We start from the raw sequence: 20,425 nt of genomic DNA on the forward strand, positions 1-20,425 counted from the left end.
AAAGAAGTTGGGCTGGCCCTGGCTGGTGTGGCTCAGTTGGTTGAGTGTCGTCCTGTGCACCAAAAAGTCACCAGTTCGATTCTGGGTCAGGGCACATACCTGGTTTGTGGTCAGAGTACATGCAGGAGGCAGGAAGGCAGCCGATCGATGTTTCTCTCTCGCATTGATGTTTCCCTTCCTCTCTCTCTAAAATCAATAAAAATATATTTAAAAAAAAGAAGTTGGAGTGGCTATATTCATACTTGACAAAGCTGACATCAAAAGAAGGAATATTACCAGAGATAAAGAGGGGCATATCAAGATAATAAAAGGGTCAATTTCTCAAGAAAACTTAACAATCCTCAATGTGTATGCACCCAATGCAAAATAGATGCTGCAAAATCTTACAGAACTGAAAGAAGACACATCCACCATTACAGTTGGAGACTGTGATATTTCCTCTTAGTCTGCCAGAGAGAACTGGTAGACAGAAAATCAGCAAGGATACTGAAGACTTGAACAACGCTATCCACCACCTTGACCTAATTGATACTCCACCCAACTGCAAAATATATACTCTTTTTTTTTAAAAAAAAATTTTATTGATATTTTACAGAGAGGAAGGGAGAGGGGTAGAGAGCTAGAAACATCGATGAGAGAGAAACATCGATCAGCTGCCTCCTGCACACCTCCCACTGGGGATGTGCTAGCAACCAAGGTACATGCCCTTGACCGGAATCGAACCTGGGACCCTTGAGTCCACAGGCTGACGCTCTATCCACTGAGCCAAACCAGTTTCAGCCAAAATATATACTCTTAAAATCTACATAAAATAGCCCTAGCAGGTTTGGCTCAGTGGATAGAGCGTTGGACTGCAGACTGAAGGGTCCCAGGTTCAATTCCCGTCAAGGGCATGTACCTTGGTTGCAGGCACATCCCCCGGCCCTGGTCAGGGTGCGTGCAGGAGACAACCAATCGATGTGTTTCTCTCACACTGATATTTTTCTCTGTCTTTTCCTCTCTTCCACTCTCTCTAAAAAGATCAATGGAAAAACATCCTCGGGTGAAGATTACCAACAATAACAACAACAACAAAAAATATATATGGAACATTCACCAAGCTAAGTCTCAATAATTTTAAAAGAAATAAAATCATACAGAGTAAACTCTCTGACCACAATGGAATTAAAAACACATAACGAAAAGGTATCTGCAAAATCCCCAAATATTTGGGAACTCAATGTACTTCTATGTAAGACATTAGTTAAAGAAGTAATCGCACGGGAAGAGAACATTATGAACTAAATGATAATTAAAATAGAACATATCCAAATAAGTAGAATTCAACTAAAGCTGTTCTCAAAGGGAATTTGTAGCTTTAAATGTTTAAGTTAGGAAAAAAAGGTTTAAAACCAATTATTTTAAGGTTACATTTTAAGAAGTTGGAAAAAGGTGAGCCAATGAAAACCAAAATAATTTTTATTACTCCAAAGTAAAAGAAAGGAAAGGGTAAGGAGTGGACATTAACAAAATAGAAAATGGGTAAACAATGGAGAAAAATCAATGAAACCAAAATTTGGTACTTTGAAAATGTTTGATAAAATCGAGATAAGCTATCTAGGACAGTGATTTTCAACCAGTGTGCTGCCAAGAATTTTCAAAACATGCAGTACCTGACTATTTAGTCATGGGAACTGACCTCTTTTCCCTTAGATTGTCCAATAAAAAAATGACAACAGCCAACACAATAGCCATCTAGTGTGGATGAATCAAATTATACCTATTTTTGTCAGTTTGGCAAAAAATATTTTTGGTGTGCTGCAGAATTTTAGTAATTAGTTTATGTGTGCCATGAGATGAAAAATATTGAAAACTGCTGATAGAACGTTTTGGAGGGGATTATTAACTTTATAATTTAGATGAAATAGGCAAATTCCTTGAAAGACCCAAATTACTAAAACTGACACATGAAGCAGAAAATCTGAATGGGCTGATAGATAGTTAAATAAATTGAATTTGTAATTAAAAACTTCCCACAAAGAAGTACAGAAGCCTTCACTGGCGAATCCATCAAACATTGAAAGGAATGAACACCAAGCATACACAAGCCCTTTAAGAAAATAAGAGAAGGGAACACTTTCGAATTTATTTTATGAGGCCTTGCTACCAAAACCTGATGAAGATATTACCAGGAAACTACAGATCAATATCCTTCATGAACATAAATGCAAAAATTCTCAAGAGATATTAGCAAATGAAATTCAGCAAGTGCTCTTTTTAAATAGGGAATGCAAAGTTGGTTTAATATTTGAAAATCAATGGATGTGTTTCACATTGACAAAATACGTGTTTGACAATCCTACAGCTAGCATCATACTTAATGGCGGAAAGATAGTATTTTGCACCTACAATTGAGAACAAGGCAAGGATGTCTACTTTCTTTTTTTTAAATATATTTTATTGAATTTTTACAGAGAGGAAGGGAGAGGGAGAGAGTTAGAAACATTGATGAGAGAGAAACATCAACCAGCTGCCTCCAGCACACCCCCCACTGGGGATGTGCCCGCAACCAAGGTACATGCCCTTGACCGGAATCGAACCTGGGACCCTTGAGTCCGCAGGCCGACGCTCTATCCACTGAGCCAAACTGGTCAGGGAAGGATGTCTACTTTCACCACTTAGAGGCTCTAGCTAGTGCAATCAGGCAAGAAAAAGAACTAAAAGGCAGATTGGAAAAGGAAGTGTTAAAACTGCCTTTATTTGCAGATGAAGTGATTGTGTACTATTCCAAGGCATTTTACCAAAAAACTGCTAAAGCTACATAAGTGAATTTAAGCAAGGTCACAGAATACAGAGCCAATAGATAAAACTCAATTGTATTCCTATACATTATCAATGACCAATTAGAAAATGCTTTCAAGGTATCATTTACAATAGTATCAAAACCCATAAAATAGCCCTAGCTGGTTTGGCTCAGTGGATAGAGCATTGGCCTACGGACTGAAGGGTCCCAGGTTTGATTCCAGTCAAGGGCACATGCCCGGGTTGTGGGCTGGATCTCCAGTAGGGGGGTGTGCAGGAGGCAGCCGATCAATGACTCTCTCTCGTCATTGATGTTTCTATCTCTTCCTCTCTGAAATCAATAAAAACATAATTTTTAAAAACCCCATAAAATATATAGGGAAAATTTAACAACCCATGAGAGTACTGATGGGTAGTGGTGCTGTGGACCTGCCACCAGTATGGTGACTTACTGGGAATAGAAATAAGAGCCTCCAGAGGATTGGGGGGGTGGGTCTGGTGTTTTGTGTTGGGCAGTCTGGAAGCCTGAGTTGAAAAGCATTGGGAAAGCTTGAAGCTTTCAGTGCAACAAACTCCACAAGTACAACCAGAGATTGAAACGTAAGATTTTATTGCTCTAGTACAACTTGGACTTCACCAATGCCTAGCTTTGTGGGGCATGTAGTGTGTCATGACTGTGGACACAAAATCATTGTAAGCATGTGCTACAGCCCTGGGCTACTTTCGAGGACACTCCTTCTCATGAAACTTCCCTTGCTTCTAAAACTGCAAGTCCCATTTTCTTTTTCCTCTTTCTCTGTCTTAATCCCAACTTCTGACCTTGGGGCTTCTCACTGTCTGGGTAACACAGGACTTGGGCCTAAGTGAACCTTGAGAAGTGGCCCCTTTGTGACACCAGTGCCTGGGCCTGGTGCTGAGCCTGCAGCCTCTGGAGGCTGACTTGGTTTGGGAGCCCGTCTCTAGCATCCAGGGGTGGCCTGGCTGGCAGGCAGTCATGTTAGGCTAGCTCCCAGCTCCTCAGAGAAGCCTACAGACACTAGCTTGATGTGGGGCGCTGCTGGACTCTCTGGGGTATCTCAGAACCCTAACTTCTAGCTAGTGGACTGAACCATAGGGGGTAACCACACCTCACTTTTCCACATTTTAAGCAGGTGGGAGGGCCCTGGGCCTCACCTGCACTATTGCACAGAGTGGCGTTTTCCTGCAGGGCTTCAGCAAAGGACAAAGGGAAGGGCTATGGGCTGCTGCTGTTGGCCTGGGCTGCACATGCCTTACCCAGCCCTCAGGGGAGCCGGCTCCCCGCTGCATCCCATTGTACTAGTGGTCCCACCCACTCTCCTCTGGCCCGGGCACCCAGCAGCCTTCAGACATGCATTCCTCCCCCCACATACCCCTCCCATGACAGTGGCTTTCCTCTCCCCCAAGTGCTGGGCTGAAGGCAGGCCTTTGAGATGTCCTGCCCTACGGATGGCTTCCGGCAGCCGGTCCCAGTGGCTCTGAGTCTGGCCTGTGCCCACACCCTTACAGCACAGGGGCCACCATCTGCTCTGCCCTGCGAGGCTAGGGCCCCATCCCTACTGCCCACAGGCTCCTGAGGGTTTGTGTGTGCTATGAGAACTTCCAACCATGAGAACTTTGACTTCCGGGTTTGGGGGATCTGCCTGGGTGAAGAGATCAGCTCTGAAAGTCATCACTCTCTTCCGGGCCCCGCCTGTTTCGGTGGTCCAGACCCAACCCTGCAGAGGGAGGAAATGCCAGTTAGTCAATGGGGGAGCCTCCTTGGCTGCCAGAGGGCTGGGCCATGGTTCCCCTCAGCTCCCAGGATGCTCTCTGGAATGAGGGGGTTTCTATTCCTTGTTCAAATAGCACCTGCATAGAAAATTCTTGCAGGAAGCAAACGGGGGCACTGGCACCCCAGGGCTAAGGGAAGGTGCTGTTCTAGGAGAAAATGAGGGAGGCACAGGGCCAGGCTGGGCTTTCAGCCATTGTGAGACGGGGTGGGTGGCCTGCCTCCGAACTGGCCCACACCCTGAGGGAGCGGGGGCCTCATCGGTGCACCATCAGAAAGAACACTGCTGTTTGGGGCTGGCACGAGGCCGAGCGTCCAGCTGCAGAGCGCACACGGGGTACCTGGGAGGGAGCTGGACGACAGCAGCTGCAGGCTGTCTAGGACCCCGTCCTCATACAAGGCCAGCTTCTGCACCATCTTCTGTCGGGCCGGGTTGATGACAATCTGTGGTGGCTGCGATGATGCAGAACTGCCCAGGAGTGATCCTGGGGAAGAGAGAGCAACGTCTTAGCTTCAGGGGCTGTTGTCCCTAGGCACTCCTCACAGACACTTCAGTCTCACGAGATTTCCCAGCCCCCAGCCTAGCTACTGGCCCCTTCAGGGCAGAAGTCCTCATGCCCCGAGGGCAGCATCTAGGAGGGGCTCCCGTCCCCAGCGAGTACAGGAGGCTGGTGGCTATGTAAAGAGCTTTCCTTGTCCCCAGCTTTCAGGAAGTGAGCTCCTGGCCTCCTCTCACCCATCTGGGGGGCACGGCCTGGGGAGATGACAGCACCGAGCTGTCCTCTGGGCCCCTTTCCAAGGCTGGGCAGGCCACCTGCCCTAAGACGGAGGCTGGGAACCGGCCAGGGAGAGAGTGAGCTTACAGCAGGCCACAGTGGCCTCATCCCAGAGGCTGGGGGTGCAAGGTATGGGGCCCGCTGCCAAAGGAGGCCCCTGGTTGCTATTCTGGGCACTTGTCCCCAGCTACCTTCCACAGCCGTGGGCCGGGGCTCCGGGCTGCTCCCCCATGACTCTCGGGTGGCACTCGCTTGAGTACAGCTGGCCTGCCTGAGGGGTGCAGGGGTCCACGTGGCAGCCCCCTGTGCAGGGCTGTCTGGCAGGGCTGGGCCTGGAGGGCAGCCTGCGGTCAGGTGCCAGGAATGCAGGGCGGCAGACACGCCAGACACACTCTCATCACTCTCCACGGGCTGGTTGGGGCCTTTCTGGAGCTGCTCTGTCGCCGGGGCCGGGGTTCCTGAGGGCACTGCCAGGGGCTGCCAGGGACTGGCATTGCTGGTGGTGGACATGTAGGAGTTTTCCTGTGGGGAAGGGGGGTTGCGGCCGGCAGCCTCTGCCTCCAGGGACGGCCCTGCCACTGTGACCTGAAGCTTCTCCAACCTCTCGTACACCTGTGAGGAGAAAGAGGGGCTCAGGGTGCGTGGTGGGTGGGCTCTCCCTTGCTCTTGGGCAGGCCAGCTAGGCCATGATCAATCACAGCCCTCACAGGAGACACTCAAACGGCAAGGCTGCTCTGGGGCATCTGTGACCTGCCTTGGGGCTTGGGCTGCCACCCCAGACCCCACACAGCCACTCTGGAGGCTGCGGGGCCCACTAAGATGGTATATCCTGCAGCTGGGAAAGCTGTCCCTTGCCCCCTTGTCCCTGCCCCAAGGAGCGCTGAGTCACAGCCACCAAAGCTAAGGACTGAGAATGACTTCTCTGTCTTCTAGAAAGTGAATCTCGCTTGGCCAGCGTGGCTCAGGGGTTGAGCGTCGACCTATGAACCAGGAGGTTGCGGGTCCATTCCTGGTCAGGGCACATGCTCATGGGGGGCGCGCAGGAAGCAGCTGATCAATGATTCTCATCATTGATGTTTTTATCTCTCTCTCCCTCTCCCTTCCTCTCTGAAATCAATAAAAATATATTTCAAAAAAAAAGAATGTAAATCTCACTGCCCTGCTGACCTCAAATGGGGTTTCTCTATTCTCAACTGTCAGAGGGAAAGAGGTGGGGGCCAGGGAAAGGACAGAAAAAGGCAGGTGCAGTGGTGCGGTACATCCAGAAGGGGGCGCAACAAAAGCCCTTTGCTTCTATACACCAGGCAGAGTTCAGTGGAGCTCCCGCCACCCCAGGCAGAACCAACGGGTGAGAAATATATGGAGACTTGGTCTCCAGAAAGATGCCTGGCAGGTGCTGTTTGGCTCGCTACAGGGCAGTGCCAGGAATGTGGGGTTCCCAGCAGGCCACTGCCCCCATGGGCAGGAGGCACCTCAAATGCTTTCTGTCCCCCTCCCCTAGGATACCTGGGTCATGGGGGGTCTCCTCTTAGCCCGGTGGTGCAGGCAGCAGCAGGCCAGCTGGCCCAGGGCCAGGCCTAGCTCGGGTGGGCAGGGCCCAGGCCTGGGGTCCAGGTGCTTCTTGTAGATCTGAGAGGCGATTGGGGCAGCCCAGGCATCTGAGGCCAGACCTGCTTGGAGTGTGGTCTGGGTGCTTTTCAGGGCCACCCCGGCATCCTCAGCTTCCTCTTTAACCAGGTCTTTCTGTGGGACAGACACTGTGAGCATGGCCACTAGGGAGGCAGTGCCTTTGGCTGAATTCCCCAGGCCCGCGGTCACTGACTCCTGTGGTCTCACTTTGGTTGGTTAAGCACCCACTGTGTGCCCAGCACTGCCCCAGGCCCTAGGGATACAGCGACAAACAGAACAGCCTGGGCCACTTTCACAGAGTGGACTTCCTAGAGGGGAGAGACGCCAACAAGAAGCCTAGAAAAGCAATGGAGGCCCATGAGCAAGAGGCACCTGAGCTGGGATCCGAAGGCATGAGTTAACCAGAGAGGGCAGAGCCAAGAAGGGGGACGTACCATGGAGAGACACCCCAGGACTGGAGGCCACTTTTGAGTTCTGAGAGAGGAAGGACCAGGAGGAAGCACCTGAGTGGGGGTGGCTTTTGAGGCCCTAGGACAGGCAGCAGGGAGACTAGAGGACAGAGAGAAGGCTGGGGGCGGTGGGACCCGGGGAGCTGAGGCTGCATTCAGGCATCGGGCCTTCACCCCCAGTACAATGGGAAAGCAAAGGGGCTTCCCTGTTATCTTTACATTTTCCACCTTTCTATTGATTTTAGAGCAGGGGTGGGGACCCTTTTTCCTGCCAAGGGCCATTTGGATATTTATAACATCATTCTCAGGCCATGCAAAATCATCAGGTTAACAATTAGCCTGCTGTATTTGGTCAAACATTTAATTAACTCACCCCTAATGCCTTGGCAGGGGCGGACCAAATGATTTCAAGGGCCTTATAAGGCCTGTGGGCCGGACATTCCCCACCCCTGTTTTAGAGAATAAAAGAGGGAGGGAGAAAAAGAGGGAAGGGAGCAGGGGAGGGAGGGAGGGAGGGAGGGAGAGAGACCCGTTGTTCCACTTATTAATGCATTCATTGGTTGACCCCTGTATGAACCCACAACCTTGGCACATCGGATGACACTCCAACCAGTGGAGCTACAGGGCCAGGGCTCTTTATGTTTTTAAACAATTAATTTGGCAGCACGGAGAACAAATAGAAAGGATCCAAAGAAGACCAAAGAAAGACCCCCTGAGGAGTCAGGGAGGTGATGACAATAGAGAGCAGCCCCAGTGGGATGTGCTGATGGGTGTGGAAGGTGAGGGAAGGAGGGCTCCTGTCTGGCTCCCTGGTTCCTGTCCCAGACCCAAGCCAGGAGCAGAAGCAGCTGGAGGTACTTGGTAAAGTGCTGCTTGAGCATTAAGTCTGTTTCCGCATCGGTCCAGAAAGGGGTCCAGAAAGAGCAGGAATTTGCTGGGACGCCCCCTCCCTTCCCCCCAGCCCGGGTTGGGTCTGGAAAAGCCCAGAGCATCTACAGAAGAAAGACAGGTTTCTCTTCAGCAAGGTAAAGGAAGCGGCCTGTGCCCTGCCTACTTTCAAAGGTGAGTCAGCAGTAGCAAAGGTTGGCTTCTGTGGTTGCATTCCAGAACATCCCACCCCTCCAGGGCTGCACCTGTTGGTTGTCAGGAGCAGCACCTCTCTGTCCACCCCCCCTTCCCTGTCTGCCCTTCATGCTTCCTGTCTGCCTCCCTCCCTGCCCTGCCTCAGGAGGCTCACCAGGTACTTGGTTTTGGCACCATGCATCCTCACAGCCCTCTGGCCAGCCAGGGTTTCCAGAACTACCTGGAGAGAGAGCAGGATGAAGGGCACAGCAGTGCCTTCTGGGATGGTGCCGCCCCAGGCCTTGGTGGGGAAGGCTGCAAGCAGAAGTGGCTTGTGGGGTAGACATACTGGCCCAGCCTTTGGATGAGCCAATCAGGACCAGCACACTACAGGGACATAGCTAGAAGTCATGGGATTGAAGCTTTGACAGTATGGAGCACCGACTTGAAGAAAAAGAATGCAAAATGACAGCTCGGCAGGAGTGGCTCAGTGGTTGAGTGTGGACCTATGAGCCAGGAGGTCACCAGTTCAATTCCTGGTCAGGGCACATGCCCGAGTTTTGGGCCCGGTCCTCAGTAGGGGGCATGCAGGAGGCAGCCGATCAACGATTCTCATCATTATACTTCTCTCTCTCTCTCTCTCCCTTCCTCTCTGAAAACAATAAAAATATATTTTAAAAAAGCAAAATGACAAATATGAAATGAGGTAACAGGGCCAAAGAAGGGGCCCATGCCAGGGAGGGAGGGGCCTGCAGCTGAAGCTCTGTTAGCTTCCTGCAGGTTGGCCTTGTCTCCACATGGAATTCTCTAGGCCCTCCTGCCCTGGCTGGCCTCAGCTGCCCCCTCCAGCCAGCAGAGGGGGCCGTGGCTCACCACGCCAAAGCTGAAGGTATCGGTGTCCACAGCCAGCCTCCCAGTCTTGATGTATTCCTCGGGCAGGTAGGCCAGGGTGCCGCGCACAGTCTGCGTCCGGGCCACGGTGCTGCTCTGACCAGGTTTGGCCGCTGAAAAACGGCTGAGACGGGCCAGGCCAAAGTCTCCCAGTTTAGGCATCAGTCTATCATCCAGAAGGACGTTGGAACTGAGGGGGAGAAGGGAAAGTTGTGAGCTTGGCCCTGGCCCCAGCTTGCTCTCCCCTCCCACACCTGCCTGGCCCTGATGTCATTGGACTCGAAGCCGCCAAACCGTACCGTGCCCACACGAAGTGGTTGGTACTGTCAGAACAATCCACTACCTGGGGGTTGCAAGCAGCGCCAGGGCACCCTTGCACAGTTCGGCCCCTACACACCAGTGGGGCCTGTCCTTGGCTTTTGCTTCCACATCTGTCCCATGCCAGGTACTCAGTGACCCTGGCCCCCAGCTGTGATGTCCCAGGCCTCAGGGCTGCACCTTGTCCCCCACTTCCACCTTGAGCAGGAGAGGCCAGGCCTATTTTCATGAGGGGCACTCAGGGCGAGGCTCCCCTGGACCACATTCCCTGCTGGTGGAAGGTTTGGGAGCATCATTGCCTTGCCATAGACTCCACTCCTGCAGCTCTCAGGGGACCCAGGGGCCCGGCTGTGTCCCCTCCTTACCTCTTGACATCTCCATGGATGAGGCTGGGGCTGTCCTGATGTAAAAACTGAATAGCCCGGGCCGTGCCCAGAAGGATGTCCAGGCGCTGAGGCCAGGAGAGAGGGGAGCAGGCCTGGGTCTGGAGCAGCAGAGGGAGCAAAGAGGCACGGAGGAGGCTGGGGGCCACCGTTCCTTGATCCCAACCCTCCCTCCACCTGTCACTGTGGGATCTGGACAAACACTTCGCACTCTAGGCCAGGGGTCCTCAAACTTTTTAAACAGGGGGTCAGTTCACTGTCCCTCAGACCGTTGGAGGGCCGGACTATAGTTTAAAAACAAAACTATGAACAAATTCCTATGCGCACTGCGGGCCCGGGACGAGTCGGCTGCTAAGCAGGACAGGCAGCGGCACCCGGCGGGCCGGATCAATGTCCTCGGCGGGCCGCATGTGGCCCGCGGGCCGTAGTTTGAGGACCCCTGCTCTAGGCCTTAGTTTCCCCTGCTGGAAAATGAGGAGCAAAAACTCCATGAGCTACTTTACAAGAGAATTGAGACTAAGCTATTCCACTGCTTTATAAAGCACGCTGGGAAAATGGCTAGGAACATGCTCTCTGTCAGCATAGAATTCGGCAGTTCTCACTTCCTGAGGTTCACTCATTTGTCCCAGGATGATTAGGGCGTCATTGGAGGCTTTCTCTCCACTTCCCCCAACACAGTGTGCAGTTCACCCCTGTGTCTTGTGGGCACCTCACTGGACAGGGGCCCAAATGTGGGTCCAGATAGTGCAGCCTGCTGCCCACTGCCCTCTTTCCTCGAGGGCAATGCTGACAACACCCTTCAGCTACTCTGTTTGCAAAGAGGCGTGGCTTAATGGTTGAGCATCGACCTATGAACCTGGAGGTCACATGCCTGGGTTTCGAGCTCAATCCCGTGTGGGGCGTGCAGGAGGCAGCCGGTCAATGATTCTCTCTCATCATTAACGGTGCTCTCTCCCCCTCTCCCTTCCTCTCTGAAATCAATAAAAATCTATTTTTTAAAAAAGAGGAGAAAGTTGAGTCAATAACTCCCTTTTTATAGAGGCACCAAGGCCCAGCTCCCGGGCATACAGGAACAGTCAGGGAAAGGCCACGGAAAATGGTGACCCACCTTGGGCCAAAGACTGAGCCCAGGCCCTGCCTGCTGGTGGGACTCACTCACGGAGACCGAGAGCTCGGGCCTCCTGCCCACTCTGCCCAGGTGCTGCAGCTCTGGGAAAGCGTGCCAGGCCAGGTGAGACTACCTGGAAGTGGAGGCGGTCTTCCAGGGAGCCGTTGGGCAGGAAGCCGTAGACAAGGCAGTAGTAGCCACTCTGAGCACAGTAGCCAGCAAAGTCCACGATGTTTGGGTGACGAAACCTGCTTGGAAAAGTGGGGCCTGAGTGCTCTGGCCCCCAGCCTCCGTTTCGCTGTAGTGGGGGTGAGCAGTCCCTACTGGTCCCTCAGCGAGGCTGGGCCGGGCAGGTTTCCGTATCCGAGGGAGCTGTCCCGTGGTGTGTGGTCCTGGAGGGCCGCCCCAGGCTCACCGTGACAGCTGCTCCACTTCGGTCAGGAAGCTCTGCTTCACAGTGGTCCACTCCAGGTCTGCCTCCTGTAGCCCCCAGGGAAAATGGGGGGGGGGCAGCATGAATCTCTTACAGCCAAGGCTTGATGGCCACTCCCAGTGCCATCTGTCCTGGGCCCAGAACAACCAAGGGGCTGGGGACCTGGGCAGGGGAATCAGAGGGCTGTGTGGGAAGCAGGGGGAAGATCAGAAAGGCGAGGGTTTGCTGTCGGCCTTCCAGGGCCCTCGCCAGGATGCTACACCCACCTCCTTCAGCTTCTTCACAGCATACACCGTGTTCCTCAGTACAGCCCGGTACACACATCCGAAGCCGCCCTCCCCGATCTTCAGCTCCTCTGAGAAGTTGTGGGTGCCCTGGGAAATCTCATGGAGGGGCCAGCAGAATGGAGAGGGGTGGTTCCCTTGCAGGAAGGACACTGGGTTCTCTGGGCTCTGCTGTGGAAAAAGACCCCAATCAGGTGATGTCCTGTCTCCTCCCCTCAGCCCTGGCCACAAGCTCCCCGGCACCCCAGCTGCCTCCCAGCTGGACTGGCTGGGGCTCCCTGGTATACCAAAGCCTGGGTTTCTTGTTCCTTGTCTGGAACCTTTCCGGGGGACCCACCTACCTTGGTAGAAGAAGATTCTAGAGACGGTGGCAGTGGCTGGAGGGTAGCAGGGCTTGGGACAGGGCCGCACTCAGGCCCAGAATGGGGCTGGAAGCCTGGAAAAGCTTCATAAAGACACCAGTGAGAGGCAGGTAGAGACCAGCGACTAGATCTAGAGCCATGGCCTTGGTCAAGGTGGCCTTTCCCTCAGGTCTATCAAGCCCAACACTAGAGCCATCTTACCTGGGGAGAGTATGGTTGAAGCTGATGACTGCAACTTCGGGGGGCTGGGGACCTTGGCCTCAGAGGGTGCAGGGATGGAGCTGGTCCTCAAGGCCTTGGTGCTGGAGGGTGGGAGGGGGGCGGGAGGGTGCCCTGGGACGTTAAGGAAGGAAAGGCTGGTTAGGCCTTGGCAGGGGGAGGAGCCCCGTGGGAGGCCTCCAGCTCAGGGGTCCCAGGTCCCAGGGCTGCGCGCTCACAGGCCGTGATGATGTCCCTCGCACGGAGCAGCTGCAAGTGCGTGAGGATATGCACGAGGTCGGCCACACGGGCGTTTCGGTTGATCCAGGGCCACAGGACGCTGGCAGTGCGCTGCTCGGAGCGTTCGCACAACCGGAGTTCCGTCTGGTCACGCACAATCAGGGCGGCTGCGGGACAAGGGGCATCAGGCCTGGGCGCCGGGGCCGGCGCGCCCCCTGCCCCGCCCCTCCCCTCCCGGCCCGCCGCCACGTACCAAACTGGCACCAGTCACTGGGCTCCAGGGCGTCCATCACTTTGTAGAAGCGGCACATGACCCAGGGTGGCACCTCGTACAAGAAGTGTTGGGCGCCGGGGGCCGCGGGGTCCCCCGGGCCCGGGCCCCCAGCCATGGCCGCCGCTGCCACCGCCGCTGCCGCCGCCGCCGCCGCCGCCAGGCCGGGGCCTCTTGGGGCCTCGGCCGGCCGGGTCCACGGACACTGACTCACTTCCCCTTTAAGCCAGCCTCGTGCGACGCCCGCCCGGGCGGAAGAGGCGGTGCCCGGGGCGCCACCATCTTACCCGCCGTGGCCGCCCCTGCCGCCGCCACGGCCGCCGCTGCTGCCCTCGGCCACACGGGGGCGCCGCCCGCGGTCCCTTCCTGGGAAGGCAGCGCCACTGCGCGGGTTCAGATGAGCAGGATGGGCTTCCAAGAGGAGGGGCCATTGAGTGGGACTCTGGGGGATGGAGAGCGGTTCCCAGCACGGAGGAGGAGGAGGACGGAGGCTGTGGCAAAGGCATGGGGCATTCCAGAAAGGGCTGGAGTCAGGCCTTGTTGACAGTCACAGGGAGGTCCCATTTAGATGTTTTGGCTTTATTTGGGAGGCATGGAGAGTCCTCAGAGATGCTGGCAGAACAGGGTCAGATGGGGGTTACATATACAAAGGCCCCCTGGCTGACTCCTGTCAGCTGGCCGAGTGGCTGGGTGCAGGGAGAACGTTCTGGAAATTTGTACAGCAGCCCACCCCAACTCGGAGCATTTTCGCCTACCTCCTGTGCCCTGGATCCCATCTTTCCCACTCCTTCAGGAACCTGCACCAGCATGTGTTACCTCTTAACAATATCTTCCACTTCTCCTTCTTTGCTGGTTCCTTCCTACCACATGAACTGTGTTTCTTTAAAAAAGGATTTTAGCTCCTGCTGTCCCTCTGCCCTCTTGTTGTCATGTTTCGGGCTCGGTTTGCATTCACTCCTGTGAGGATGGCTTCTCCCACCCTCTTTTCTGAAGCAGTGGACAGGTACCAAGCTCAGTCCCCAGCCCGTTTGACGTCTTGGCCACATTGGTCTCTCTTGCCCGTTGCCACAATGCTCTGCAGCCTCCAACCCTCCACCCCGCATCATCAGCCACTGTTTTCCTGCTGTCTCCCTGAACATCTCGAGTCCATCTCCTCCCCACCTGCCCACTGCCCTCACTACTACCTCTTACCTGGACAAATGTCCTGGCTTCCTGGCTTCCCTGCCTGTCTCTACCCTGGTGTTCTTCTCAGGCACAAATCAAGCTACAGAGCTTTCCTGCTGAAGACCTTTCTGTGCTTTCCGAAGCGCTTTGATGGGTCCTCGCTCTTCAGTGCAGCCTCCACCGCTGTCACGATGTGGGCCCTGCCCTCCCACCTCATGTCTAGCTTTCTGCACATGTCAGCAGGCTTAAGCCATCCAGAACTCCTTGGGGTTTCTAGAATGGGCCAGGGCTTCTGCAGAATTTGCACTTGCAATTTCCTGGCCCTCATGTGCCAAGGTTAACAGCTCCCCAAGTGGAAGTTAAGGTGAAAGCTCCTTAGGCCCCTCTGACAGAGCTGCCTGCAGCCCCTGCTGTGCCTGGCATCTAGGGTGCATCCTTCTTGAGCCTCCCCCACTAGAGGGGGATAGACCCCCACAAGCAGCACCAGGTGTCTTCTTTTGCTTCTCCAGATAGATGAATGCTTGCAAGGCAATAGGTCTCCTTCACTCACTATCCCCCTTGTCCTCTAGATCCTGAACCCAGAGGGCTTTCGCCTTCCCAGGCTGTCCTCTCAGGGACTTAGGGCTGTTTCCAGAAACCAGGTCCAGTGTGCAGCTCAGCGGTTGAGTGTTGAGCCAGGAACCAAGAGGTCACTGGTTTGATTCCCAGTCAGGGCACATGCCTTGGTTGTGGGCTTGATCCCCTGTGGGGAGCGTGCAGGAGGCAGCTGATCAATGATGTTCCTCTCTCATCAATGTTTCTATCCCTCTCCCCTCCTCTAAAAAAAATCAATAAAAAATATATTAAAAAAACAAAACAGAAACCAGGTCCACCCAAATATGGGCCTCCATTGGAACCCCTTCCCAGAAGCCACAACCACTCCCCAAAAGGCAGCAAGCCACACCCCGAGTATGGGAAATTATCATGCCCGCACACACCAAGCTCTAAGGGAACAGGCACTTGATCCTACTTGCTCACTGCTGGACTGCAGCACCCCAGACAGGCCTGGCACACAAGAGACACTCAGTACACACATGCTGAATTTCAACCCTTTGTTTTAACATTCAAGTCCAGGACTTTCAAATGCACCTTCTGATGGATACGTCCACATTTGCGTGTGAATCTGGACACTGGGCAGTTGTCGTCCCCTCCAGCCCTGCACCTTCCTGGTGAGGATGTCTGTGGAGGGGCAGGTAGCTCCTGAGAGCCTGCAGCCTTATGCAAAAGCCAAGTAGCACAGGCAGGGTATGATACCTGCAAATGCGATGACAGCGCCCCCTTTGGGCAGGGAGGCAGTTCAGCAGAGGCCATGGGAGGGTCTCAGGTGATAGTGTTATTCTATATAATAAAAGGCTAATATGCAAATTGTCCCCTTGGGAGTTCAACCGACCAGGGGTTCGACTGCTTGCTATGAGTGTGCTGACCACCAGGAGGTGGTGTGGAACAAAGGAAGGCCCTGGCCAGCAGCCAGAAGGCCCCCAATCAGCCCTGATCGCTGGCCAGGCCTAGGGACCCTACCTGTGCATGAATCGTGCACCGGGCCTCTAGTATAGAATAGTTAAGAAGCTGGGAAAATTCCAGGACAAGTGGAATAGAGAAACTAAGACAGATAATTAAACAACAGTTTGCAGCCACCTAGTAAATCCTATCTTCCCTAAACCAAAGATACTTAAGAGTAAATGGTTTGGCCTGGCTGGTGTGGCTCAGCTATTGAGCATTGACCTATGAACCAGGAGGTCACGGTTCAATTTCAGTCAGGCCACATGCCTCCATTGCGGGCTCGATCCCCAATGGGGGACATGTGGGAGGCAGCCAATCAATTATTCTCTCATCATTGGTGTTTCTCTCTCCCTCTCCCTTCCTCTCGCTAAAATCAATTATAAAAAATGTTTTTAAAAAAGAGTAAATGGCCCTGGCCAGTTTGGCTCAGTGGACAGAGCGACAACCTGCAGACTGAAGGGTCCTGAGTTCGATTCCAGTCAAGGCCATGTACCAAGGTCGCAGGCCCCCTGGTAGGGCATGTGCAGAAGGCAACCAATAGATGTGTCTCTCTCACATTGATGTTTCTCTCTCTCTCTCTCTGTCTCTCCTCCCTTTCACTCTTTCTAAAAATCAATGGCAAAAATATCCTTGGGTAAGGATTAACAACAACAACAAAAGAGTAGTTTGCACTTCTCCTCCCCAGCCAGAGGGCATATAGCTTAAATCACCCTACTCAGGGAGAAGATAGAAATCCAATTACTGCCATTTGCCAACCACACCCAAGGACAGACAAGAGAATAAATCTCATTTTGGTACATCAGCATAAAGTTGATGAATATTCTATTGATCTGCCCTTAAGACCTCCCCTAAACACCCAATCTTTTTTAAAACCCCTGAAAATTAAGGTCCCAGAGCTCTCCCCCTAGGAAGCAAGCCCATGCTATTCTCTTCCCCCTCAGGCATGTATCCACTAAAGTCTAGGGGACTCCATGATATTTTTGCTACCATCAATACATCCTTGCTTGCTTTTCTACACTTTGTCTCTTGATTGAAATCTTTCCCTCAAGAAGACAAGAACAGCCCAGCCAGTGTGGTTGGGCATCGACCCATGAACCAGGAAGTCACAGTTAGATTCCCGGTCAGGGCACATGCCTGGTTGTGGGCTTGATCCCCAGTGTGGGGCATGCAGGAAGCAGCCAATCAATGATTATCTTTCATCATTGCTATTTCGGTCTCTCCCTCCCCTTTCCTCTCTGAAATCAATACAAATATATATGGAAAAAAGGGCAAGAACTGAGGTCTTGTCATCTTCCTGATAACAGTAAGCACCGAAGGAGCCTGAACTGGGGGGGGGGGGGGGTTGTATTTGCAAAAGCACCTTGGCACACCTAGACCAAAGAGGTGCCCCTATCATGTGCTACTGTGCAGAAGGCCTGCAGCCCACCTGCCTCTGGGCCTAGGGCACAGTGGGCAGATTTGCACGCAGGAGCAGTGTGCCTGGAAAGTGTGGCCTCGGGGCACCCAAGGGGCGGCAGTGTATGGAACTGCAGTCCTGAAAGCGGTGGCTCTCCTCTGTGTTCAGGGACAGCCAGACCGAATCAGGAGACACACCACCATGCTGTCCTGTGAGCTGTCAGATAATGAAAGCCCAGACCTTGAGTCACTTTCACAGAGAGATTTATCGAGAATGCTAACAGCAAAGGATACAGTACTTCCCAACAAAAGGTGCAAACGCGTCACTTAGAAAGGCATGCTGAGTAGTCTTTGCTTTCACACGTATTAAAAAACTTACAAAAATAAAATAAAACTGCGTGCTGCCCATCTTTTCAAATAGTAAAAGAACCTTATGAAAAAATCACTTGATTTTACAACAAAAGACACAAACGGACATTTTTATGTAAATTTATAAGGCAAACTCTTTATATAATAAATAGGTTACAGGGATTCAGTGGGGGGGGGTGTTTTGAAACGTATACAGGTACATTCAGACAGGTTTACTGAAATGGTACAAATTTCCTTAATAAATTGCCTTTTGTTTTTAAATATATCAGTGCTTTCAGTCATTTGGCTATACACAAAGAACCTTTTTTTGAACACTACAAAAAAGCAATCAATATTTTTTTGTTTTAAAACGACCTACTTATTTCCTAAAGTAATTGTCCCAAAACACAAAAACTGAAGGTGAATGCAATAGAGGGCTTTTAGAGACATCTCCAGCCAAGTCTGTCCTGGGCAGCTCCCCGCGCCCCTTGCCTACCTCTCCTGCCCTCAGCAGGGCTTCCCTCTGCACAGGGTGGCTGGCTTGTGTCACTGTAACTCGGGAGGGGGCAGCCACCCTGCTTGGTTCTTCCTGCTACTAAACCCCGTGTGTAGTGGTCACTACAATCGGCACTGTCATCGCCTTGCAGATGAAGGGCTGCCAGGCGCTAAGGGAGCACACATCTGTCCCTGTTCTGTGAACCCAAAATAATGTCTGGTGGGGGTAACGGCTTCTCTGAAGAGGCTCTGGTTTTGCCATGGAAAGGGAAGGGGGTTTCTCACATCCAAATTTTTTTTTCTGGGAATCTTATGACAGCAAAGAGAGTGCACCCTCCCATCCCACCATCGTTATCACCTGGGGTGGTTGGGGATTGAGAGGTCACATTAGTGTGGTGCACTCCAGGTAAGGGGTGGGATGTGATGGAGGTGTCCTAAACGATAATGCCCACTGCCTGGCCTGTCTAGAAAGAGCTGCATCAGGTGAAGAGTGGCCAGTCTGCCCTGTCAACATATACCTGACCTGTGGCCACAGTGGAGATCTCCAGGGAGATGCCCACCTTTTGTCTGAGCCACTCGGTTCAGGCCCACTTCAGGTTGGCCCTGCTCACACCCCACCTGGCTCCCCTCACAGGAACATAAACCTTGACTGTCCTTAAAAATATCAATGATGCTAATAATCTCGGGGAGGGGAGGGGAAGGCAAAAATGTCCACTGGGTGGAACAAGATCTGGTTTTGCTCTGACTTGGAAAATGGCAACAAATCAGCTATTCGGTCTGTTGGCTTAGATTGATTTTCTTGGGTGGCTTCTGGCTGATCTGAGCAGGGGTCATCTCTTTGGGTCTCCCCTCCTGGGGAAATAGGACAGCCCCTCTCATCTCAGTCACCATCCCCTCCCTCTGAATTCTTTTGTTTGTAAAGAAAAGGTGTCTAGAAGCATTTGTCTCTGGAACAATTACTTTAAACATGGTTACAATACAAACTTCAGTTCAAACACAGAAGAGATTTACTTAGCAAAGTTCCTTTCACCCACCAATTACACAAATATAAGCCTCAACACCACAGTTAAGAGGACCAGTAAGAGAGAACCTCATGTTTGGAACACAAAAGGGGAAATAAAAACCAAACCAAACCCAAACAGAAAACCCCCAGAAAAACAAGGGGAGGGTGAGGAGAGCTAACACAGCACACATTACAGTGTCCGGGTACACAGGAGCCCAGCGCGATAAAAGGGCTCGGCACACATTGAGTTAACAGTCCTGGTGATATTTGGTCATATATTCATCAACTACTGACTCTGGAGCGGCTGTTATTGATTGAAGCAGTGACAAATCAAACGGAAAAGGAGGCCTTGGTAGCAAAGGAAGGAGCAGGCTTCAAGTTCTGCAAGCCTTGTGCACTCCACTGTCCAGCTCCCCAGAAACACTGAACTGGGCGGGCCCTGCTCCAGCCCGGCGGGGCGAGGTCACTGGGTGAGGCTAACTCGGGTGCTGATTTCACATTTCAGTCAGAAAGCATGCACGTGGACACATGCGGACACCCACCTGTTAGTGGCCAAGCATCGGTGGCAACGGCCTCCTCACCTCCTCGGCCCCATTCCAGGCTGGGTGGGCAAGGACGTCATGACCCACCGCTAATACTGAACGTGGGCTGGAGTGGGCCCAAGACCAGGTCCTCTGAGGGGCCTGAGGGTAGCCCAGCCACACAAAGAGCCTATGAGTGTTTCTCTCTTGGATTCAGGCCTCAGAAGAAGTATTGACGCAGGAAGGGAAGCTTTTGGCCCTGGTGATTATAATGCTCTCTGCTTTGGAAGAACAAGTTTCTGGATTTTTTTGGTGTTTTTAATTACGTAAAAAAAAAAAAAAAAAAAAAGAAAAAAAAAACGATCAAAAAGAATTGTTACAGCTAAACTCTAGCAGATATTGCTCATTAAGAATTACAAAAGCAAATGCAATTACTCGCAGGATGTGGGAGAAGAGAAAGGGACATTTCTGGAGTCTTCGCTACCTCCTAGAGGAGACTGGACTCTCTATGTGGTTCTGGGTCCCTGGCATTCTACCTGGTGCAGCTCACACGTTCAAGGACACGACAGGCCTCCCGTCTTCCCTCCAGCCCCTGGACTCAGCAAAGTGGGAGCCCTACTAGTGGGGAGGCCTGCTGAGCTGACTCTCCACACATGATCACTCTGACCGGTCACTGGAAGGGGTGGGGGGATCAGGCCACCCCCATGGACTCCAGCTGCCCTACCCAGAGGTGGAAGAGGACCAGGCGGTGCCAACTACATTCCGGACTTCGCCAGGGCAAGGGAGCGCTCTTGCACCCACCCACTGAGGTGAACTGTCCTGCACCAGTATCCCGGTACCTCTCTCACAAGCACTGGAGAAACAGTGCAAAACCTGGGCACTGCCTGGAGCCTCCTTAGCTTGGCACAGGGAAGCCCTTGAAAGAAGCGAGGAAAGACCACGGATCTGCTTGGACAGAAGAAGTGACCAGCAGACAGATTTGTCAG

The 20,425-nt window shown here is 52.7% G+C and overlaps 1 protein-coding gene across 1 annotated transcript; it reads right to left on the reverse strand.

The window, feature by feature from the left end:
- Positions 1 to 3,374: 3,374 nt before the first annotated feature.
- Positions 3,375 to 13,216, reverse strand: IRAK1 (interleukin 1 receptor associated kinase 1). Its single transcript, XM_080652468.1, has 14 exons — positions 12,957 to 13,216; positions 12,703 to 12,870; positions 12,467 to 12,598; positions 12,245 to 12,348; positions 11,886 to 12,074; positions 11,602 to 11,666; positions 11,320 to 11,434; positions 10,061 to 10,179; positions 9,360 to 9,567; positions 8,662 to 8,727; positions 6,853 to 7,089; positions 5,538 to 5,958; positions 4,912 to 5,055; positions 3,375 to 4,517 (listed from the first exon to the last, which is right to left on the reverse strand). The coding sequence occupies exons 1-14, from the start codon at positions 13,090 to 13,092 to the stop codon at positions 4,456 to 4,458; spliced, it is 2,166 nt and encodes a 721-aa protein (XP_080508594.1). The 5' UTR covers positions 13,093 to 13,216; the 3' UTR covers positions 3,375 to 4,455.
- Positions 13,217 to 20,425: the final 7,209 nt, after the last annotated feature.

This window comes from Plecotus auritus (genome assembly GCF_963455305.1).
Source record: "Plecotus auritus genome assembly, chromosome: X".
NCBI lineage: Eukaryota > Metazoa > Chordata > Mammalia > Chiroptera > Vespertilionidae > Plecotus > Plecotus auritus.

Coding starts and splice junctions, on each gene's coding strand:
- IRAK1 (XM_080652468.1), bottom strand. CDS start 13,092: ATGGCTGGGGGCCCGGGCCCGGGGGACCCCGCGGCCCCCGGCGCCCAA. Junction 12,349..12,466: donor TTCAACCATACTCTCCCCAG/GTAAGATGGCTC, acceptor GTCTTTATGAAG/CTTTTCCAGGCTTCCAGCCC. Junction 11,435..11,601: donor GAAGTGGAGCAGCTGTCACG/GTGAGCCTGGGG, acceptor TTTTCCAAGCAG/GTTTCGTCACCCAAACATCG.